General features: G+C 43.5%; 1 protein-coding gene across 7 annotated transcripts in view; it reads right to left on the bottom strand.

Annotated features, from left to right (window-relative positions):
- The window catches only part of ATP6V0A4 (ATPase H+ transporting V0 subunit a4), a 60530-nt gene that overhangs the window by 15529 nt on the left and 22408 nt on the right, over nt 1-22593 (bottom strand). For 6 of the 7 annotated variants that reach the window (XM_033098815.1, XM_033098812.1, XM_033098811.1 and 3 more), the window contains 10 exons: nt 18451-18576; nt 17893-17987; nt 16568-16694; nt 14313-14395; nt 13556-13649; nt 11484-11696; nt 8126-8276; nt 6951-7090; nt 5443-5600; nt 2119-2212 (listed from right to left, as the gene is read on the bottom strand). In XM_033098815.1, the coding sequence (XP_032954706.1) occupies nt 2119-2212; nt 5443-5600; nt 6951-7090; nt 8126-8276; nt 11484-11696; nt 13556-13649; nt 14313-14395; nt 16568-16694; nt 17893-17987; nt 18451-18576 (1281 nt within the window). The remainder of the gene's footprint in view (nt 1-2118; nt 2213-5442; nt 5601-6950; nt 7091-8125; nt 8277-11483; nt 11697-13555; nt 13650-14312; nt 14396-16567; nt 16695-17892; nt 17988-18450; nt 18577-22593) is intronic. The other variant, XM_033098817.1, reaches the window with a different exon arrangement.

Genomic DNA, 22593 nt, shown 5'->3' with positions numbered 1-22593 from the left:
TAAATTAAACTTTATCACAGGTATGTATAGGAAAAAACATGGTATCAGGCTTCCACCTGGGATCTTGGACTGTATTTCCTGTGAATACTGTATAACTATTCCCATTTTACAGATAAGGGGATTTGTCCTACTCGCAGGGAGATTAAATTACTTCTATATCTAGGAAGAAATAATATGGAGCGTTTACCCCATTTATGTACCCCACTCTGTTCTAAGTGTTTTACATGTAATAATCATTTACTTTTCTGAGCAACCCTATGGGTTAGGGCTGTTAGTAGATCCATATTCTATAGATGAGGAAACAGAGACACAGAGATATTAACTTGCTCGAAATCACACAGCAAGGAAACAGAAAAGGCAAGATTTAAACACAGGCTGTCTGATTCCAAAGTGTGGGCTTTTAACCATTGTCTCATGTTCATTTATTATAAAATATTTACAAACGCCTTTAGAAGGACCTCTCAGCTCTGCTAGCCAAATAGTTTGTGATTTGATTCAAAATAGCTGCTGCACACGGTCAATAAATGCAGCTGTAGTAATTTACATGATGTAAAAATCAAATCCTTCATTAATGCATGTAAGTGCTAATACAGGTACAGATATGTCCCGTTAAAAAGGTCATCTCTGGGGAACAGGATTGCAGGAAAAGGAAAAGTAGGAAAGACAACTCTTTCCTCCCTTTTTTATATTTAGTATATGGATTTTTAATCATATATTATTATTTTACAATATCAAGACCAGAATTTTTCAAAAATCTAAATGTTACTAGGAAAAAAATTATTTTCAACATCCCACCTTCTCTTGCACCTTCACATTTTCCTTTCCTTTCTGACTAGCGGGAACATGACAAAATTGCATGCAGAGTAGAAAATCTGGACCACTCTGTTTTGAAATGTGAAATACACTCCCCTCCCCTCTGTCTGTGAGGAGCAGAGTTGGGCAGACAGGATTTGCTGACGAATTAGATGTGGGCCGTGAAGGGAAGAGGACAGTAGGCACAACGAGATTCAAAGCAAAGCAAGGTCAACCACCCCCTAAAATCACTCCCCTCTACATCCCTCCTCTTCTTGCTAATCATGAAATTCCCAGGACCGAAGATAAAGCCTTCCAGTCTATAAAAATAACAACTTGCATTTGTTGTCAGCCCTTTGCAGCTTACAAACCAGCTTTCAAGAACGTTACAACTTGTGATAAAACTTGGAATTCAAGTGCCCCTGGGCAGCATGTGTAAACAAATGCTGGGTGACGCTTTCTGTTTTTATAAGGGAGGGAAGGTGGGCAGACAGCAGGAGGATTCAGGAAAACTAACAAGGAGATGACCCATAAGATAGGAGAGACCAGAAAACCAACGTGAGGGCCAGTAATGTATATTCTAGCTGTCAGCAACTAACACTGAGTCTCAGTTCTCTCCCACAAAAACAGCTTAGAAGAAACATTAATGGACGGCCTCTGCCAAGTTCAAGTCTAGCCCCCTGGTGCTCATCTGGAGCACAAGGCTGCCACCTGGTGGCAACATGCGCTGAGCCATCGTGTGAGTGGCTTGACACAAAGTATGTCTTCTGGAAATCCCTTCATAAATAAAGGCTGTGCGAGGAAGCACCTTTGTTTTGCTTGGCTCAAATCCAATTGAGATAGGTATAATAAACAAATAAAAGTGAATACATAGCCTTTCTTTTAACTTGTATCAATTCTATGCAGTAAAATAAAGCAAAAAAAACAAAAGCAAACCCTTACTTTTCTAGGAAAAAGAGAGACATTACTTACTGCAACAAAATGCTCAAGTACAGAACTTGATTAGGATGATAAATTACTTATCTAATATTAACACTTTCCAGGCAACCAAGGGCCTTTTAAAGAAGCAATCATTAACCACCAGGGTATAATCGATGGACACAGACGCAGGTGTTTGTATGGAAAATGATCCAGGGACTGGGTAAGGGATGTGGGTAGGACCGTCACTTGCATCCAGTGCAGGGTGTCAAAAAAACCTCCAGTCCACATGACTCTATCTCAGCATAAGCTGGTGGATTTGAGAGGTCTTGGCACTTTCTTCTCCTCTACCCAGAGATCTCCTTAGTAAGACATTTAACTAATAAATACTTAACAAGAAGACATTACCGGATCAATCCCAAATGGGTACGGATTTCCGGAGTACACTCCTGGAACGGCCGGGTCCAGCTGTAGAAGTGGATTTGTTTCTATCACTTTCATACTACGGGAGAAAGAAAAAACAAAACCAATGAAACCAAAGGCAGGAACTGTCCAGCCAATCAAAGCCTAATTGTTGGTGTAACTCATCACTTGGGCTCATTCAGTTATTCCACGAAGGGGTACTGAATACCTACTATGTGCCAAGTACTGTCCTCGGTGCTGAGGCTACAGAAATGATCAGCGAGCCCCCAAGGAGTTCACAGTCTGAGTTTCCAAAGGGCTCTCAGCCTCATGGGGTTTAGTCAAGTTATGCTGCATCAGAACAAAAGCAGGGGCAGGGGTGAAGGAGCCTACAGGAAAGAAATCCCAACCCAGGGGCAAGCCTGGGAAATCTCTCCTGGGAGTGTGTGGGCAGTTCCTGGAAGAGTGAACTGGCTTTCACCTATGGACCCTGATCTCTGTGAAACTTAGCCCTCAAACGTTGAGGTCCATGGCATGTCTTGATATCTGTGTTCTATTTTTACCCAGAAGTCCAAAACAGAGCATGCATCTATAGTATTTATAGAAAAATGAGTATTTGAAATGATGAGGAACAGAATATTGGCAACTTTGACAGGCAGTCTAGAAATACACTCCGCTCCCTCCTGCAACTGACGTGCTAGAGGGTATTTGGGAGCAGAGGGGGAAGTGAGGGAGCTGACCAGGCCGTCAATAGACGGAAACAGCTGGCTCTGACCGGCCTTCTCAGACATACAAGACTCCTGTCTGAATGGCATGCCTCAGGGCAAATGGTTGGATTTAATGAGCAGAGATGTGTTTGTGTGTCGACAAAGCAGAAAGCCGCCCCTGACGAGAGGGAACTGGCCTGGCACCCACAGCTAAGCCTGCTGTTGGGCATAAATAATGTCACAGAACACCAACAGCAGACGGGGCCACTCTGCCACCGTGACGGAGCCAGCCAAAAACAAGACCATTCCACAATCACATCTGATACCAAAATATGGCCCTATCAACCTAAGGACGTGGTCCAAACCACAAACAGGACCAAGCACGCCTCTTATCCTCTCAGAGACCAAGTCCTCTAAGCCCTTTCTGACACCCTCTTACTGAAATGCCCATGGTCCCCACTGGGGTGCCATATCCCTCACTGGGTCAATAAATCCAATTTTGGGTGACGAGAAGTATGTGTCTGGTGGTCTTTGGTTGAAGGACATTATGACAATGTCAACTGTCAGGGAAAGCGGATCCAAGACCTAGCTTGTGTCTGGCTGGTGACCAAAATCAGCTTGCTGTGTGCTTTGCCGCTCTGATGGGTGACTACAGTTTCCCTTTGCCTCGCTGCTAAGGAGTTCAGCTTTACGCCATCGATCCTTGGGCACGTGGCTGAGCGTCCCTCAGACTGGGCTTGGCCTCAAAGAGCCTTAGATCGGGGCCGAGGTGATATGCACGTGCATAAAAGAATGACATGTTGACCCACATTTGCAGAGTGACAACGAGCCAGATGACTTGGTCCTTTCACAATCACACTGCAGGGCAAATGAAATTCCGTGTTGGCAGTTGGGTGAAATTATGCTGAGGTAATACATACTTCAAAGCTCATCACTGTGCTGAGAAGTTTGAATCGGAAGAGCAGAACTAAGTAATGGGTCTTTAAATTTATGAAAGTTTTGCTTTTCTAGGCGTCTCCAGAATACTAATTGCAAAGCAAAACCAAAAAAAAAAAAAAAAAGCAAAACGCCCCATAGATGTAGCCATGTGTAATTCTGGAAAACATTTTCTTCTTCTTTTTTTACTGACTTATTGTTTAACATTCCTGTCCTGTACTAGAGGGAATTGGGACCCAGCAGAGAAACTAAAAAGGAATGCAGAAGCCCTCCATGACACACCCACCCCCATACTACAATAGTCTCTCTGCGCCTATCTGTGCCTTTGATCAGCATCAAGCTCTTAAAATGCACTTGGAAAAGCTCCAAGCCAAAAAGAACCCTGGATTGAATCTTTTCTACTGAAAACTCCTTGGATGAGATTGACTGTTTATTCTCTCCCCCCATTTATGATGTTAGCGCAGATTTCAGGGAGCAGGTAAAAGCCTTGAAGTACCTGAAATAGAAATTTTAGAGTCCGACCATGCTTGGGAGAGAAAAGATGGGAAGCGAAGTTGCAAAAATGTTTACACATCTCTGCCTCCATGGTCTTTCAGTCCTCTCCTGTCACACTTTCAAGTGGAAGTTCCAGAATGAGACAGAGAAGCCTTACCTGACCTGAAGAAGCTGGGCAGAGAGACGTGAGGAAAACGTCACCTGTGACTTTTAGGGCCTTGCAAATTAGCCTGAAACTACTGTGGTTATCACGGGTGTGAAACGCAGGCAGCCCAGAACCCCAAAGATCACAAGGTGGTCATGATTTCCACTTGTTTCCTTTGTCGTCTCCTGTCCTCCCCTGCCCGTCTGTGCTCCCCCAATTCATCGAGCTAACCTACCTCTCCAACATGAAAATCTTTCTCCCTCCCCACGGAAGTCCCCATTCCTGAAGGGCTGCGTTTCTCTTCTGATGATGATTCATCTGATTAACTGCATCAAATAATTGTGGGGTGTCTGCGGGAAGTATGATTTGTGGGGATGTGGAGAACTTCCAGACCTCACGTTTCTGCAGTCAGCACATCTCCTCACCAAGCACCCCACCTACCCTCACTACCCTACCTCTTCCCACCTCACTCCATCACCTACAAGGCAAACACAGGGAACCAGCATGGCAAAAGTAACTATTTCTTCCTTTGCTTTGATCACTTACTGAAAATGCCCTTCTGGAGAGGCCGGGGCCTTGACTACTGGAAACGAATCATTCATAGAGTTCCACTCCTGCATCAGCACTTCGTAAAGCAAAGCCTCTGTCCTAAGTGCATGGATGCACAATTTTATTCTCTCTCCCCAGTTCCCTGCCAGAGCAAGGTATGTTTTAAATGCCACCTCTTCTCCGGGAAGCCTGCTGTTATGCGGATGCTTGGTTTATACCTGCTGTACTTTTGTTTTCATAACAGTGCCTGGCACACGGTGTGTACTCCAGGATATAGATTGACTTGAGCTGAAGTTTTAAAAACTATTTCCATGCATTACAGTTACCAGCACGGCTCCTGAGGAAGCAGCACACCATCTCACACCCGTTGATAAAATGGAATTGTATGTTGAATGTGTAGGAGCAGAGCCATGCATATAGACTCGCCCAGCCATGAAAACTGTCACTGAGGCCACCTCGGAGGGCCAGTGAGTGACCCATCTCTGTCTGTAAACTTACTTCCATGTGCCATTTCTGAACATGGGCTGGACACTCCAAGAAGAGCCAAAGATGTTGAAAGCCTTAGAGAAGCAGTCGTTGTAAATCATCCCCGTGTAAATGGAGAAGATGCCCATTAGGAGAATGAGGTAGCGCCCGTTGAAGAAGGTGTTCCAGATCTGGCCTCCGAGAAACAGAGAGCATGACTGTCAGCAGCTCTGAACCAGCACCACTAGAATCGCCACAGCCAGGCCCCAGGCCCCGTACGGAGGGGTCACGTGACAGGGCAGACGGCACGGTGATCCAAGTAGCAAGAGCACACACAACATGAGTTCCCTGAGCTTCTACAGGTGAGTCAGAAAAGTCCGAGAATGGTAGTTGTTATTGTGGAAATGAAACATGTAAGTCTCATATGCTTTCATTCAGCCTTGGTTAGAAAAAGTAACAAAAGCAGAAACTGAGGCCTGCCCTGAAAGGGGGAGGCTCTTGTCTCAAGTACTTCCAAGAGGCAGGCATTGAGCGGGGCTCAGATGGCTGCTAAATTTTACAGCAAGTCCAAGCCTACACTCATTTTGGGTCTTCAATATAAACCTGAATTCCTAAGGACATCCACTAAGACGAGAAAGTGCCTTCCCCTAATACTGGATGACGTGTAGCAATCACTCTCAGAACTGCTGAAGTGTAACTTGGAGACTTCAGATATTTATTACAGGAAATTACATCTATAAAAATGCTGGTCATGGAAAACTTGACTGGTCATAGGTTGATTTTTCCACTAACCTTGCTTATGATTAACTCACTTTGACATCACAGAACTAGCTCTAGTTAAAGTCAACCTGTAAAAAAGGATTGCAGATATTCCTAAAATTCAGAACATAGCTAAAGGTGTGTTTCCACTTTGTAAAATGTACTAACAGTGGACATAAAGTCTCGCTAACTGATTAACTCTGCAACAATGCAGTCAAAGTGAAGACGTAGTTTTTAGGATTTCTCAGTGTTTCACAAAAACACTGATTATGTGCTGGTGGGAAAAAGGCTCTGCCATGAAAAAGTATTGTGACATATAGTAAGTGATTTAAAAAGGGCTATAAATACACATGCACTATTTGATCCCAGTTTTTGAAGATTATATACTTGTATATATGCACAGAGGAAAAAACTGGAACGATAACACAAAAATATTAATTGTGATTTTTTTTTTCTAAACAGATTGTTGTATTTTCCCAGTTTTTACGATGAACCCGTATTGCTTTTATAATCAAAGGGGGGGAAAATCAATGTTAGAAAAAAAGGAAAGATCAGTGCCTTGTCAAGCAGTGGACAAAAATGAAAATGCTAAATGCACCAAACCATCCCAAGGATTTCCCTTCGGCCACGAGTTTTTATATTGAATGTTGGCCCTTTTTCACTTTGTCTTTCCCTTAACTTTTAATAAAAACATGTTATTTCTATAGTGAAAACAACACACACATTTAATATTCTACTTACAACTTCAAGGAAAGGAGGAGAGGTATGTGATGGACACCCACCTCATTGTCCGTCTTCTGGGCCAGCAAGCGTCTCTCATTTAGGACCATCCAAAGGGCTGCTAGGAGCATCACAGTTCCATGACCACAGTCTCCAAACATCACAGCAAACAGGAAAGGGAAAGTGATAATAGTATAGGGAGCTGTAGAGGTGAGACCCACAACAGCCTGAGATTTCCCAGCAATCCTTTGGGCCCCCCCATTAGAGATTTCTCGAGGTTCAGCCCGGTGGCTCAGGTGGTTGGAACACCATGCTCCTAATGCCGAGGTCACTGGTTCGATTCCCACATAGGCCAGGGAGCTGTGTCCTACACAACTAGACTGAGAAACAACCGCTTGAACTGGAGTGAGGGTGGGGAGAAGGCGGAAGGGGAAAAAAAAGATTTCGCTATCACGCTCCTTGATCTACGTGCTGGCTCCCTTGTGTCTTTCTTCTTCTGTCTCCTCTCAGCACCCCCACCCCTGACACTTGCTCAGCCCCCACATACGTTAGCTCATCAAGGAGTAAACATTATTATTCCCCACTTTGCAGATGAGCTAACTGAGCTTTGGAGCAGGTGAGGAACTTGCCCAAGATCACAAAGTTTAACGGGATTTAAAATCAGTTTTCTAAGTGCTTTCTCTACTCTTTCCACCACCATCTTTGGTCTGTTTCTCCACCATTCACATGTCCAACATACCTCCAGCAGTTATTCACAGGACCCTGAACTTAAGAGGCCCCTGCATTAGGGGTCACTAGTTACTCTGAGACTCAGGCTAGAGAAAAACAGCGCCATGAACTGCTTGGCTAAAGGGCGTCTGGTCTACCCCGTTATTTTACAAAGCAGGCTACCAACATCACAGTTTATGTCGCTCAGATTCCAGTTTTCCGACTCCGTGTTCTGTGGGCTCCCATCTCTCCTACGTAACCACGGGACTGGGAAAATGCCGAGAGAGGACCCTCACTGAATTGAAGGAAACAAGAACTGAAGTGGGCTGCCCAAGAAGGCTGTAGTGTCAGGGAGAACAGGTGAAATCTTGACAAGGAACACATCTGTCACTTCACCTTTTACAGAAGATAATGTAGGGCGTTAGGGAACCAAACAGGATTTTAGCAAAGTCACAGTTTCAAGCAATCCACCTCCTAGGCCACCACAGGGGTAAATCTGCTCAGCTGAACAACATATCAGATCCTTTACCTGGGTTCATCTCTCGGTAACAGCCTACGCCATAGGCGTCTACAATATTCTGGAAGCCAGCGGTGAATTTATTGGTCCTGTTAAATGTGGGAGGAGCTGTTGTCGATTGCACTGCTGTCAAGATAGGGGCCATGGAGGAGCCGCTGAGTTCCTGCAAAAAGCACATGACAAAAATAAGGAAGAGAGCCTTGGGTGGGGTATCGGCCCGTGGACACAGTCCGACCCCTGCCATCACTTACTGGGTGAACATGAGTCAATTTCTTGACCTGAGACTCATGCTGTCTTCTGTAAAAGGTAATACCTTCCTAACACTTACCTAAGCTATAAGAGAGCTATTCAGAGAGAAGAGTTCCTCCTGATTCTCTGGCAATTTCCACACTCCTTCTGAAATGCATGTTCTACCTCAGTTCTAGGCCTTTACTCTTCCTTTCTCTCCACTTACTCCCTCAAGAGTTCATCCGCTTCCCTAATTTCATCGCTACCTTCTGAATGGCCCTAACCCTCTCCCACATTTCAATTCTTTTTTACTTGCTTGCCACAGCTTTCCAACTCTCACGGCTCTGCAACCCCACATAATCTAGGAGCCTGGAACTGAACTCACCAACCTGCCCCAAAGCCAGGCTCCTTTAGCAGTCTCCATTCTCCGAGTTCCCGAAACTCTGGAATCAGCAGACTTACCCCTTCTCCTGATTCAATCAACCAACCTCCACCTCTGGCTAGCTGTCCCTTTCAAATTCTTCTCCTTCCCATGTGCATAGCCACATGGCCAAGCCTCGAGCTTCACCATCTTCCTCCAGCCTCTTTCCCTTCCATTTATCTTACATTCCTGACCACGTAATCCTTTTGATAAAGCAAAACAACAACAATAAAAGCACTCCTTTATTCATGTTACCCTCCTACCCCCACATCCTCAGACTTCTATTAACTAAAGAATGAAACCAGAACTCATTAATCTTCTAATTGGGACTTCTTTACAATATTGACTTCATCATCCGTTCACACCTTCACCCTCACTCCTTTCCCATGGAAATCAGCCAACTCCACACTATCTCCCTTCTTCACTTACCCAAGTTTTAACCACTCTCCAAGCTCACCACCCCAGGAAACTTCTGGTCGCTTCGAACTCCAACAGCACTCACCACCTGCACACTCAGTGGGACTCAGCACCGGTGGAATGAGTGTTCACCCATCCTCCCACCAGGGCCACGAGGTAAGTATTACAGTCCCACTTTCCAGATGAGGAAACTAAGGCATAGAGACGTTAAGCAACTTCCCCAAGGTTCAACCTCAAGTAGAGGAGGTCCTTATTCTATTGTCATATATCTTTTCACATATATGACCCCCTTGAGAGCGAGGACTATAGCTTCCTTTTTTTTTTTTTTTTTGTAACATGCCCTCCAGCAGTTGAAGTAATGCCTGGCACAGGGAATTTTTTGCTTATTGGTGATAATGACAGCTATTCCCCTGCACTTGTCTCCTTATCTCCTACCAGCATAAGGTTTTCTACTCCTATCTGGGGAAATACTTTTGATATTTCAGGGGTTGAAGAGACTGAAGAAATAGCCCTAAGCAGCCTTGACCCCTTCAGGATTACAGGATGACACCGATCAGTTAAATCCTGGCATTAGGACAATGCTTCGTGTTCCACACTGCAGGGAAGGGTTTCTATAATAAAATGCAAATGGGATCACGTCACCTAGCATGGGAATAAAACCAGACCCCTTACACCGCTAGACAGTCCTTCAGGATCTGCCCAGCAGCCTGTTCCTGACCTTCTTCCTGTTCCTTAAACTTACTGCCCTCTCTCCCCAGCCACTGGCCTCAGGGGGGCCTGCACCCCACACTCCTCCCCACCTGTCTTCTGACCACCCTTTCACGGTTCAGCTCATCCATCACTTCCTCCAGATAGCACCCTGCTCTTCCCAATCTGGGTGAAACACTATAGACATGTAAGTGCCCCCATTTGGGTGGTTATTGGACCATGTTGTGGGGACATTTGCATCCTGCTTCCTGGCTACAGGACCATAGTCAAGTTAGTTCTGTGTGCCTCAGTTTCCTCATCTGTACAAAGGTACAAAGTTAGCTCCTATCTCCTAGTCCCAAGCCCACCTCAAGGCCTTTACCTTCAGACCCTTCAGTCTCTTTCTCCCACCCACCCCAATATTCCCATGACATTTAGAGAGGTCTGCTCCAATGCCACCTATTCAGAGGGGACCCCTCTCCAGCAACAGCCCCATAACAGTATTATAAGACCTAAAAGTTCAAGTGCTACCTTGACATCTTCGAGTCTCACAGGGCCCCAAAGGCTAAGCCATGAGTTCCTCTGGCTCACCACATATGCCACCTACTTAGCAGGCAAGGATCCCCAACCAGCTAGTGTTCCCATCAGCCACACCAGGTGCACACTGCCTAGTCTTCAACCAAATGGGTTTCAACTCCCTGCCAGCCTGAAAATTATTCAAGCTAATCACATCCTTCCATGGAAACCACGGGTCATCTCACCCTGTCACTACGAAGCCTGCCTCCCATAATTCCTGCTGGTTCATTCTACTCCCAAGTCCAGATCCCGACTGCAACCTCCATGTGGCCCTGTGTGTCATGTAGTGTCCTCCTCTCCTGGGCTATGAGCATATGTGCCTAGTAAACTGCTGCCAATTTCAAACTGCTATCCAGAATCAGGTGCCGTATGTTTGGCCATCTTGCACTATTTAGGGCAGATGATCCCATCTTCACCAATAGGGTGAACAGGGGATCGGAACAAACCCCCACCCCCCACCCCACCCCTCACCACCCCTGCTTTACTTACTGCCCACCACTTATCACTGCCTGAAATCACACTAGTGATGGACATGTTTGCTGTCTGTCTCCCTTTCTAGAAAGCCTATCAGAGCAGGGCCTTGTTCTGCCAGCATAGCCCTAGGTCAGTTCCTGGTCCAGGGTGGACATCTGGAGAGATGAACGAAGAGAGCTGTGAGAAGGAAATCTGGTACACAACGGCTCAGCACGGATGCTGGCACCCAGGGAGCCATCTACTCCTTCCAGCTGCTGGTTCTTTCCAGGGAGACTGTGCCCTTTACGAGGCAGACGGTGGTATCTACCGTCATCACTAGCAGGGTGACTGGAACATCAGCGCTCAATAGACACTCGCTGAAGATGAAAGAAACGGCGAATAATTGTCAAACACAGCGGAGAAAAGGAGTTTTTGAAATGGGCCCTCGCACTGGGTTAAGAACGGAAGAAACAAAGAGGAAGGAGACAATCCTGGCAGCAAATCACCTGGGAAGTTCACGCGACTTCAGGGGGCGGCCGAGGTGGATGTGACTCATCGTCCCCCTGCCCTGCCCCACCTGCCACTCACCATGCCTTGCTCTAACGCCCTCTTGATGCGCCCGGTGTCTGCCACCGGGAACCAGATCTCGGCGATGATGCACTGCTGGGTGACATCAATGTTGCACAGGTTTAGGGTGTGGTAAATGGCTTTCATCTTCTGCACTTTGACGACCCAGGAGTGCCAGCTGGCAGCGGCTTCCTGCAGGAGACCCTGACGGTGAGACTCTGTCTGGGTGATGACCTGGGCAGAAAGCAACACACAGAAAAACGAGGAACACTCGAGGACATGTCTGGCAATGCGGCACAAATGGGGGGTTCGTCAGCCACAGGGGCTTCCTGGGCGCTGGGCTCCCCGCCTCTGGCCTGCAGCTCTCACCTGGGCTTTAACTCTCAGGAGTAGTTTATCGCCCCCACTGGGGGTGAACACCCTTAGGCAAAGATCGTATCTTCCTTTTCTGCTAAATTCCTTCCAGTTCTGTTGCTATGTGTGGAACCGTGTGTGTCTCCCCAAAAGATACACTAAAGTCCTAATCCACTGTTAAGGTGATCTTATTTGGAAATAGGGGCTTTCCAGGTGTAACCAAGTTGAGCTCATGTTGGAGGGCCTACTCCAGGATGACTGGTGTCCTTATATAAGAAATTTGGACATTGAGACACCCGGAGCACAACACCCTGTGTGATGGAGGCAGAGACTGGAATGACGTATCTACAAATCAAGGAACACCAAGCATTGCCAACAGAGGCTAGGAAGATGCTCTGCTCTAGTCCGTTTGGGCTGCTATAATAAAATACCGCAGGCTGGGCAGCTTATAAACAACAGAAATTTACTTCTCACAGTTCTGGAGGTGGGAAGGCATCAGGGTGCCAGCATGGTCAGGCGAGGGCCTTCTTCTGGATTGCAGACTTCACATTCTATCCGTAGGTGGAGGAAGGGGCAAGCAAGCTCTCTGGGGCTTCTTTAATAAGGGCACTAATCCCATTCAGAAGGGCTCTGCCCGCATGACCTCGGCACCCCACACAAAGAATTGATTTAATGGTGCTCATTTTTGTTCTCGTGATAACAAGAGAGTAACACTTTTCAGTAGTAACCTGGCACATGGCTACCCAAGTCATACGAAACATAAGCGTAAGTTTAGCATAAACTTCTTTTCCATTATCTTCATGAAGTACTGGGGAAAAGGGCCTCAAGGGAAATTGCTTCAGGGAAATACAGTCTCCTTGACAAATGACAAAGAGGGAACAGACGGGATTAAAGAAATCAAACACACATTTTTCTGGGAAGGTAAAGATATCTGTCAGCCTTAAGAGTTTTAAAACATACACACACACACACCTAATTACTAAAGACACTCCTTGAGGTTCTAGAACTGTGCTGACCCATCCACCAGCCACAGGGGTTACTACAATTTAATTAAAATTCAATAAAAATAAAAAAGATGGTTTGGAAGTGCTCAGTGGGCACACATGGCTCCACGCTACCGCACTGGCCTCAGAGGTCACGTAACAGTTCCACCACCACGGAAAGTTCTCCTGGACAGTGCTGATGTAGACTATAGAATTTGATGTAGGTCCTGCTGCTTTCAGTGATTACTTCCAAAGCTGACTGAAGAAAGGTGTTCTAATCATAGACGTGTTAAGTGCCCCACCGGGCGACAACAGACTTTACAAGAGGATCTGAATTTGGGGTGTGTTCACATGCGAAACTAGACTGTTTCTACAGAATTGGTGGGCTCAAATAACCGGGCAATCAGCAGCAAAAGAATCGGTCAGACTGGTTGGTCGACATAATTGGCTAGTTAGCTGTATCGTAGAGGAGGCCGGGCTGGTAATAAAGGGCTCCTTTCATAACACTGGGTGGCCTAGGGCAGCAGTCAATTCTAATACCGGGCAAAGCATTACTGACATGCAGAACCATCACCTCGAGCCTGCTGAGTAGTTTCCTAATTATGAACTCTTCCTCAGCAAGAGCTAGGAGAGCATAGCAAGCACCCCAGCCAGCTTCCCAGCAAGGGCCCCAGGGGGACAGGACTTAGATGACGATGGCAGAGGTAGCCCCAGCTGCAGCCCCGCTCAGACCATGCGCCTGAACTCCTTACTCACAGTGGCTAAATCTTCCAGCCTCATGTTGACACCATCCAGCATTTCTCTTCGCTCCCCCGCAGGCTCTGGGCAGGGGTATATGGTGGCTCGAAACCTGTGTGCAATGAATTCCGAAGGGACATACGTGGTTAAAGCGTCCTGCACGTCCTCTTCTGCTAAGCTGCCATTTGCCGGCTTTGGCAAGGCGGTCATCTTTTCCTAGAATAACTCTCTCGTCAGCCATCAGAAAAGGAACCCCCATCTTAAGGGTTCCCAACGTAATTTGAATTAAAGCTGTGGTTTATTATATGAATGAGCTTCATTCAAACCATAAAGCCTGTGAGCTGTTATGTAAATAAGACTGCAGGCTTAACTTGTCCCTGCTTCCCTCCACCCTATACCTTATTAATGTATTCATGCCCTTCTTTACTGAGCAATTTCTGCTTCTAAGGGGCTGGAGACAAGACGATTTTGTAACGTCACAGACAACTTAGCATATGGTTTGCCTGTGAGCAGGAAGAAACTGAAATAGTTAAAATGGCTACTTTAGTCACCTTCGGATTCTGCTTGTCCCAGTCCTTTCTGTTCCTAGCCCTACATCTATTAAAAGTCAGTTGCACTTTTGACACTATCTTGTCAAATGTGGGAAAGTTATTCTCAATCCCTCAACGGACCTCATAAAAGCCCCAATCGTGCATTTTGCTTTGCACACCTCTTTACCTAATTCTGACCCAAACCACTGATGAAAGAGCTGGATTCTTTCACCAGTCTCTCTTACCCCTCACAGATCTTCTTGATTTTCTGTCTGAGCTGCTCTCCTTGATAAAATATGATAAACATATTCTTTTTAATTTCTTCTTTCTGGAAAATTAGAACAAGTGAAAACATTAATATTTCTTTCTAGTTAGAATATAATAGAAATGTAAAGTTCTGTTTTTAGGTTTTAAAAAAGTTATAAATTCAAAATTGGGAAACTTCAACTTGTCCCAGTTGATGCAAGTTCATAATCAATTATGGTTGAGCACAGAGCCACTGAGGCAGGCTGTCCGGGGCCATCAGGGAAACCAACGCAGCCTTAAAGGGACAACTCTACTGTTGGCTTCTCAAGTTGAATCACAGTGGGCCATGTATTCAGCTCTAAGCCCTACACTGAAGGGTTGTATTAATAAATAAGAATACATCTAGAAGAAGGGGACCAGGATATTGCAGGGCTTAAAATGAAAAGAGCTGACCTTTTCGCCAGTGTTAACTCCCACACATTTGCATTTCAGGGATAAGTGGGTGTTTGCTATTTAACAAACATTTGACTCACACAGTTAACTCACTGTACATCCATAAGCACACTGATTAAAATTCATCCTTAAAGTCCACGCTTGACAATTCACAGGAAAAGGAGGATATATAGTTCATAGATGAAATATATGAAAATGTTCAAGTTTTGCTCTAAGCAAAGAAATGTCCTGCTTTGCTCTCATGTAGTTTGGGGTGGAGAGCAGTAAAGGTAAAATTACAAAACTCACTGTGGGAAAAGTTACAATTAATCCAACCAACTACTCATCACATACCCCTCCTGGCACGGGAATAGGTACAACCCAACTGAAAAGCCATTTGTCAGGTCCCATCAAGTGTCCTATTTCCTTAAATTCTTATCATGAAACTAATTCAAAAGAAAATACATATCCACAGGCATGACGAGGCCCAGCATAGTGTCTATATTCTGGGGGAAAACTGGAAATAAAGTGTCCAGAACAGACAGTTAATGTCACATCAACTCAGTGGAAATTTTAAGCATCGACTGAAAAATATCAAAATGAATCATCTCTGGTTGGATCTCATTGGAGCAAGGGAGGGGTGTTTTAGGATTTGGGGAGCGACTTGCTTTATATTATTTCCCAAGATTCCTTCATCCAGGAAGTGAGCCCCTGACCTTTTTTGAATCTCTTAGGTTCTTTTGCCTCTTGATCCACAAACACCATGAATCCATTCTGATCTTACGTCATGTACTTGGTGGACCTCCAATGCCAACAGGCTAAAGTCATCTTTTTCCAGATGATTACTATACAAATACTCCATCACCATGACTACTATATGTCAAAACATGATTATGAAAAGTGATGATTCAATGTCAAATTCTAAGATAACATTTATAAAGGACACATAGTAATATACCAGGAAATTTGTATTATCTAAAGTGAAGGGATCGCGGAAGAATGATTTCTATGTTATTACTGCAACCGTATTAAATTACACCTGCCTATGGCTATGGACTAGAGAAAAACAGCACGAAAGAAAACTAAAGACATTAAAGCAGTGAGGGTTTGTGGGTTGTTTTCCTAATAAGCTTTCGTCTTATGTTAAATTTTATTTGACTATGAAGTTGTTTTCTGTGAAGTAAAACTTAAAATTAATTTTCCTAGCCTCTCCTCTGGAAAAGATTATGACTTTTAAGAACAAGCCTCGCTTGGAATTAAAGTATAAGTGGATTTAAATACCACTGGACGGATAGAGACGAAGCAAAACCTTACGCAATTAACAGCAATAAATGTGTGACACTCAGTGAAGAGCGCCCTCAAAATCCTTGTTCGTTCTGTGGCTTGTTGACGACAGTATCAGCAAGCTTGTTAAAACGCAGAAGACACTTCTTCTGGGCCCAGTGCAGACCCACTAAATCAGAACTTGCATTTTTAACGTGTCCTACGCTCATGGACACACTGAAGCTTGAGGCGTACTGACCTAAATCAGTTCTTAGTTCTTTGTGATTAAGACATAGCAGCTGCCTAGTGTGGCACGAGTACAGGTGAGTTGCTAGAAACCAGTATAGCTAAGTTTCTTGAAGGAATGAGGTGTTGATAAGAATGAGTCCTTGATTTGACCTTTCAAAGGTATTTTTAAAAAGGATAAAAAGAAAGGAGAAAGAGAGGACATAGAGATTAGCTTCATAGAACTGAAGACTCGGTGTTTGAGAGAACAAAACCCTCTGGTGAGGGCTGCAGGACATCTAAGAGAAAGCTTTCTGTAGCCTGAGATACCCACCGTGACGGGGTCCTCCAGAACTGTGTCCATCTCACTGAACTTTAAGTAGATGTTTCCTCGGCAAACTCGCCAAAGCAGCCTCTCAAAGGAAGCCATTCTCTCCCTGTTTATCACACCAGCCGTGAACCTGGTGTGAACAGTCAGAAGAGGAGACATTACTGAGGCTCAGGGAGTGCGGTGTGTGGAGAAGGCCCTGTAAGACGTGAAGATGAGCTGCCATGAGATGAAGAGCCACTTCCCTTTGAGCAGCAGGTGACGACACAGGTCTCCCTGGCAGGAGTCCCAAGGCCACTTTGCATCGCAGCCCCAACTTGCCCCAAGTCGCTTGTGACCTCCTGTTTTCTTTGGCATGCTGAGGTTTCCTTAACCATCCCAGTACTACATATTCAATTGTTTGCAATTAAAAATATGATAGACCTTTCATTATAGCATTGCAGCTAAAGGGAGCAAATGTTCAAAATGCTCAATGGTCTCTGTGCATTTTTACAAATAATGCACTAAGGGTGAAATATATACATGGATTTCTAAACTACTCTGCTTTTATCATCATCCAGGTATCGAGGTAATTTCTGACCCAAACTTTACATACTAACCTTAAGGGAGTTACTTTTATTGGCCTATTATTTTCAATGTACATTGAGCCTGTATCACCTTTTGATTAAATATTGTCAATAAATATTTTCTTTGCACTTCAAATTCAATGCCTAGTGCGTCAAATAGCAGGCCCTCAAATGTCTATTTAATAAAAATAAAAAACTAGAATTCCAAAACTCACCACTTGACCAATTCATCAATTTTACTTGGACACTGAATAAAATCCCACCATTTTGAATCACCACATATTTTGACGAGTATAATCGCATTGTGTTGCCACTGCTTGGCACTAACTTGATTGCATAACTATCCCATTTCTCATTACACTTCAAACTTCAAACTCCAAATCTATTTTATTATCAAATCAATATTTCAAAGTTGAAAAAAAAAAAACAACAAAAACCCATATATCCCATAATCCTTGTCCAAAGCCAGGGGACTGCTGAGAAAACCCGTCTAAACGATTATCCTGACATCTTTCCCTGGTGGGGACAATACAAACATTGCCCCCTTCAGGCTCAAGAAGGAAACACTACCTGCAACTCCAACAACCTAGTCAAGTTACACTTGGGTTTATTACTGTGTGGAGGCCTTATATTCATGAGACATAGTTCCAATTCCAATGGCTATTTGTTTATTCATTCACTCAAACACTCAGGGAAATCTATCATATGCCAGCTACGGATTAGGGACCCATCTACACATAACTTTCAGAGCACAATTACACTAACCCCAGCTTTCCAGTCATGTATGCAGGCATAGCTCTTAATTCCAGGAGACCAGAAGTGTCTTCAGTAAAGAAATCATCAGGTAAATTCGTTTCCGTCTGAAAGTCAAACGATCACTATTTTCATTTAAATGTATTTGAACTACCTTAAAAGCACCCCACACTTCAAGATTTTTTTCTGCTTTTAATGAAGCTTTAATTTTCCACAAACAGTTAAAAGAATTCTGAAAGTCAAGTGCTCCTTGCCAGATCAAAAAATTTTCCCAATCTCCTCCTACCAAAAGCCCAAATTTGCTCAAACTCACTGCTCTGATTTGTTCTGACTTCCATGTCTGTCTGGGCCATTTGAAGCACATACTTTTCAATGAGCATCATGATGTTTGCAATCAATTCTACCAGCACGATAGTTATTCCACCCAGAATACTCTCCCACTCACCAATGGCCTAGCCATGGGGTAGAAACAGAGTATTTTGTTCATATTCCAACCCAGCCCAATTTCAAAACAAAAATGTGAGGCTCTAGGGGGAAGGGCCCTTTACTAACTAGTCCCCAAATAACGACCTCAAAGAAGTCCTGGGTTTTCTTCAGGAGATATTTGAGTTCAGTGAGTTCTAGGAAGCTTTTCTTCAATGCCTGCTGGTTCTGGTTGGCTTCCTGTAACTCTCCTTCTAGTTTTTCTAGAACGGTCTACAGAGAAGAGAGAAAGAAGATAAACCAGGCAGAAAGTGCTATAACATATTAACCATAACAGATACCCAAATATCAAAGAAGTGTTCGGTGCATCGTAATGGAGTTTCAAGTTGACTGGCTTCGTCAGCCATAAACGCAACATGATTGCAGAACTCTCAGCCTGAGCCACATCCACACACTCTTGAGTTTCATCATCAAATTGGGATAATTAAAAATCAGACTGGGGGAATGAAAAAGGCAGCTTCATGAAGAGGTCAAAGCATTTCAGCAAATTGCATGTCTCTCCCCCATTTAAAACACTAAAAAGGGAATCTAGACTGAATTTACATGTTGAAAATTCCATCTGCCCTAAACACATTGTAATATAAATAAAATATTAAAAAAAGAAACCTTGTGTCACCCCCACCCCCAAACAACCATCAGTTCGGGGGTGCCAGTCTGGAGAGCCAGGAATAATCAAGTGAAAAAAGAAAACAGAAGGGTAGGCAAGAAGACAAAAACAAGAAAGAAAGCAATCTGCTTTCCAAAATAAGCAAAGAGAATAAGGCTCACAAAGAAACCTAATGATAAGAAAAATTACCAAGAAAATCAATAATCAGAACACAAAACCGCAGTGGGTGAAATTATTTTTATAGAATATTCTGGAAAGGAGTTTAAAGATTTTAAGGAATGAAGGCATTATTTCCACTAAAAGGAAAGATAAGAAATTATTAAACAAATATATTATAAAATGAAAGTAGACATAAAAAGAGAACTATTTAGAAATCTTGTCAATATGAAATATAGCTATTGAAATTCAAAATCCAATAGATGAGATCAACTCTATACTGGACACAATTTGTGAATGCACTTATTGAGATTTAGCAAATAATTTAAAAATATGAAGTCTCATTTCTCATTTATCCAAATGTCCATCAGCAATAGAATGGAAAAAGTATGGTACATTCAATAAAAGGAACACTACCCAGCACTGGAAATGAATTACTTTCAGGAACATGAAACAATATGGTGTCTTAAAAAATAAAACGATGAAAGAAAATAGCAAGTTACAAAAGAATGACTTCATTTTTATAAAAATTTTAAGTGTGCAAAGCTAAACCATGAGCTATTTAGAAGACTAAACGTGATAAAACCATGAAGAAACAAGGAAAAGAAAACTACAAGATTCAGGGTAGTAATTATCTCCAAGCGGGGAAGGGAAAGGAAGGTAGGTCAGGAGGGAAGGGGTGAGGCAGGGCACACTGAGGGCTTTAAGAGCACCACTGTAGCCACCTTTCATCTTATACAAGATGGTAGCACTTGGACTTTTCTGTCATTATCCTTTATACCTTATACATATTTTCCTACAAATTCTACTATGTCAATTCAGTATGTGATAAATACCATTATAAATAAATCCATACTTAAACACATTGTTCATTCGGATGAACTGATTTTTTAAGGTACCATCTGAAACATAACCAACTCAATTTGGAAACAAAAACACTTGTTGCCTGTTTAACAAAAGCAAGAAAGTTTCTGTGCTTGTCAAGTTTCAATGTAATACCAAAGAAGAATATCCAGTGATTTGAAATGGCTATTAAAATACTCCTCTTTTTTCCTACTATATGTCTCTGCAAAGCTGAATTTTCTTTCTGTACTTTGGTAAGAACAATGGACCGCAACAGATTCAAAGCAGAATAGATGTGAGAAGCCTGTCTTCTATCAAGCCGTGCCTCTATTCTCACTAAAGGGTGACGCTTGGAAAACAGTTAGTTTTAATTTTTAAAGTGTTAACATGGAATGAGATACTATTATTTTTAAAGAAACCAATAAATATTTTGTATTTTTTTAGTTTTAGTTTCTAATGCTGTAAATATCAATAACTACAATCCACATAAATAAAGCTCTTTATTCTCAATAATGTTTAAGAGTATAAAGGTATCTGAGATCAAGAAGCTTAATAACCACTAAATTAGAGGATAAACTATGAAAATGATCAGAAGCCGAAGAGGAGTTCTGAGAAACTTACAATTCATGGGTCTTGGCAAAGTCGGAGAAGGCTTTACAGACGATGTGGGGATTAAACTGAGTCTGGGGGTGTGGTTAAGATTTGAGAAAAGTGGGGTGTACACAGGAGATGCACTTTAGGCTCTGGGCAGGAGGTCCAGCATGAACCATAGCATGGAGCTGAGAAATGAACCCGAGGCAAACAGAACAATCAACAGTCCAGCCCAAGGAGAGTGGAAGACTTGAAAAGTAGGACAGAGCTGGAGACAGCAGACTTTGACAGCCAGGTGGGACCTAACATAGGTGAGCAGGGAAATAATACCACACTACATTCTTGAGCAGGGAAGTGGCAAAATAAAGCAATACCGTGACAATAATTAGGCTGGTGGCAGGAGGCAGAATAGACCAGATTCTGGTTAGGAAGAAAGCTGGAAAACCTAGCAAACGTCTGCCAAAACTCAGGAATAAGATGAGGGTGAAAGCATAAGCCAGAATGACATCTCACAGGTCCCAAGAACAGGTCTAGGTGATAAAGGTGAAGGGGATATGGTGGCAGGGAAGCTCTACTTGACAGGCCCGGAATTAGAAGACTAGTGATAAGAGAAACTAGAGATGATTTTATTGAGATCCTAGTCATAGCTGTTTCGTTAAAAGCTTTCTCCCAAAATATCCAGATTCGTATATGGCAAGATCCAAAATCTTTTCTAGGGGAGTTGCCAGTCTCGTATCTCTGTGAGAGTATCTAGATGTATACTACTGATGGCTACAGAAATTTTAAGAATCTTAAGTTATGTTAAAAGAAAATAAAGACAAACCCAGCCAGAGATAAGGCTAATAAGCTCAGTGAAACTCCCACCTTCCTGCCCTCCGCCCTTCCTCCTCCAAGGATTAAAATCTCCATTTTTATCAAGATACAATCTACAGGGCCTCCACGATCTGGCTCTGCCATCTTGTCACATCCTCTCTCACTGCCACCCCTCCCTCCTCTTTCCACCATCTGCTCTAGAAACTCCTAGAGGGCACCGCACCGCCATGTTTTATTTCTAAGGTGCCTTTCATAAAAGAAAGTAGATAGAGAGGAGAAAGAAAGAGGGAGGACCCCACCAGCCATAACGTCCTTGGCGAAAGAAAACTGCTATCTTCTGACAGTTGATCTTAGCAGAGTTGATCTCAAAAGCCAGAGTTGACTCGATGCATCAGCTGTTTTCCACCAGACAGATAATCAGGAAACATCCCATTGGATCCAGGAATTCTACTTCTCAGTGTTTAGCCAAAAGAAATGAAATCACTCTCAAAGAAAATATCTGCATCCCCATGTTCACTGCAGAATTATTTACAATAGCCAGGACATGGAAACATCAACAGATGAATGGAGAAATACACACACACACACACACACACACACACACACACACACACACACAAATATTAACAGCCTTAAAACTGAAGGAAATCCTGCCATTTGCAACAACATGGATGGACCCTGAGGACATTGCGCTAAGTGAGATAAGTCAGGCAGAGAAAGACAAATACTATATGATTTCACTTACATGTGAAATCTAAAATAAACCAATTGTCACCCCAATAAATAAAAATAAATAAATAAATAAACCAACCAAACTCATAGATACAGAAAACAGATTGGTGGTTGACAGAGGTGGAGCATAAGGGGAGTGGGCGAAATGAGTGAAGGTGGTCAAAAGGTACAAACTTCTAGTTATACGATACATAAATCCTGGGGATGTAATTTACAGCATGGTGATGGAAGAGAGGGAGAGAGGGTCCCATTGTGCCAACATAACTCCTGTCCAGTGGCACCATATTGCTAAGATTTCTTTGCCTGTGAGAATCTTATGCCCAATAAGAAAACCATTTCTCTAAGTGGGGTGAGCGTCCCTAGGGCTGCACTAGGAGAGAAAAGGGGCTCTTTCCTGGATCAGGAAGAGAGACTCTAAAAATTGCACAATGGAATTTTCCTGGGGGTGTAACTGATAAGTGGACAACCATACAAATCCACCACCACAC

The sequence above is a fragment of the Rhinolophus ferrumequinum genome, chromosome 26 (assembly GCF_004115265.2).
Source record: "Rhinolophus ferrumequinum isolate MPI-CBG mRhiFer1 chromosome 26, mRhiFer1_v1.p, whole genome shotgun sequence".
Lineage (NCBI taxonomy): Eukaryota > Metazoa > Chordata > Mammalia > Chiroptera > Rhinolophidae > Rhinolophus > Rhinolophus ferrumequinum.
The sequence above is the reverse complement of the archived record's forward strand: the minus strand, read 5'-3'. Positions and strand labels throughout refer to the sequence as shown.